At 33.4% G+C, this 1,565-nt stretch overlaps 1 protein-coding gene across 1 annotated transcript in view; it reads left to right on the top strand.

Annotated features, from left to right (window-relative positions):
* LOC107617128 (elongation factor 1-delta) overlaps nt 1-992 on the top strand; it is a gene marked incomplete in the record, with an annotated part of 2,371 nt that extends 1,379 nt beyond the window's left edge. The window contains 3 exon segments of the mRNA XM_016318917.2: nt 88-201; nt 458-629; nt 761-992. Of these exon segments, the coding sequence (XP_016174403.1) occupies nt 88-201; nt 458-621 (278 nt within the window).

Raw genomic sequence — 1,565 nt, 5'->3', positions numbered from 1 at the left:
TTTCATTTGGATCTGCCCCGCATTCTCTTTTTGTTGCAGCAGTTTGTCACTTGTGTGAGCATTTGTTTTTGCTGTTTTCATTTTCAGCTGGAAAATCATCTGTTTTGATGGATATCAAGCCATGGGATGATGAAACTGACATGAAAAAGCTTGAAGAAGCAGTGAGAGGTGTTCAGATGGAAGGATTGCTTTGGGGAGCATGTATGTAACATTTTCTTTATGTTTCTTATTTTAGTTTGCACATAGTTATTAATATTTGTAGATTCTGTTATTCTGCTAACAGCATTCTTATAGATTTCATAAAATAGTCAATACAAATAATGAGATGAGCTTCATTCTTGTAAAATCTTGTATTTTTTATGTAATTGGGAAAATTTGTAGTCTACTTTATATTTTACATCTCAAAGCTCATTTATTGTTCCTATTTGTGGTTCTGATTTATTTTATTGATTTGCAGCCAAACTTGTTCCTGTTGGGTATGGTATCAAGAAACTGCAAATCATGCTTACTATTGTGGATGATTTGGTCTCTGTCGATTCGCTCATCGAGGAGCAACTTACAGTCGAGCCGATCAACGAATATGTCCAGAGTTGTGACATTGTTGCTTTCAACAAAATATAAATTGTGATGTAAGTGGATTCAGGCTCTTCCTATATCCATCATTTCTCAAGGTTGCTTTATAATCAGCGATAAGATTGCTTGTCTATGAGCTTATGGTTATCATATTATTCTAATTCTGTTTCGTAAAAATTTATTGCAGAATCTACTATTAAAGGGGGACTTGGAAAGGTTTTAGAACTTCTATGTTAGGAACTACTGGAAGTTGAGAATGTTTTTTGTCTGTTCCATACGCCATTGTTATTGTTCTATGATTAATGATGTCGACTGTCTTTTTGGAAATGTGATCAACTGATAATTATGCTTTGGGTTGGAATCTTTTTGGTATTCTATTTGCCAATGATAATGATTTTGTTATTTTAGTTTATGTTTAAGATATGGGTGAGAAGGTTAAATAGTGGCTTAAATTGAATGTCCAGGCATACATGAGATTAAATCCCATTACTTGTGTTTTCATGGAACCGAAATTGATGCTCTCAATAAGACTGAGATTTTAGCTGTCTGAATTTTAAAATTTTAAATTATTGTATGTTCAAAATAAATTATAACTTCCACCAAGCCATCCTTCTTCCTCTTCTTGCCAGTTCAAAGACGGGGCATTTGTTATCAAGTACAATGATTAATCTCGTATTGATTTTCAAAGTAAAGGTCAAACCTTTGTCATTTGGTTATAGGATGGTGAACCTCTTCCACGCAATCACCCCTAGGCCTATCTATAGATTATCGAATAAAAAAATTATCTGTTATTTTATTACCTGAATAATCATGAAAAAAGGATTTAACTAAATAAAAATGTCTTGAATTTGAGATAGATATTATCATTCTGATTTTGTTAGTAACTTGACATCATTTTTATGTTTAGTGTTGTCATCGGTTTTCATGCAGGCACGGACCCCTCTCACCCTCCTGCAAGAGGGTGCATGAGAGATGGATCCTCGTAAATATTT

The sequence above is a fragment of the Arachis ipaensis genome, chromosome B09 (assembly GCF_000816755.2).
Source record: "Arachis ipaensis cultivar K30076 chromosome B09, Araip1.1, whole genome shotgun sequence".
Lineage (NCBI taxonomy): Eukaryota > Viridiplantae > Streptophyta > Magnoliopsida > Fabales > Fabaceae > Arachis > Arachis ipaensis.
This window is presented reverse-complemented; position numbering and strand designations above follow the sequence as displayed.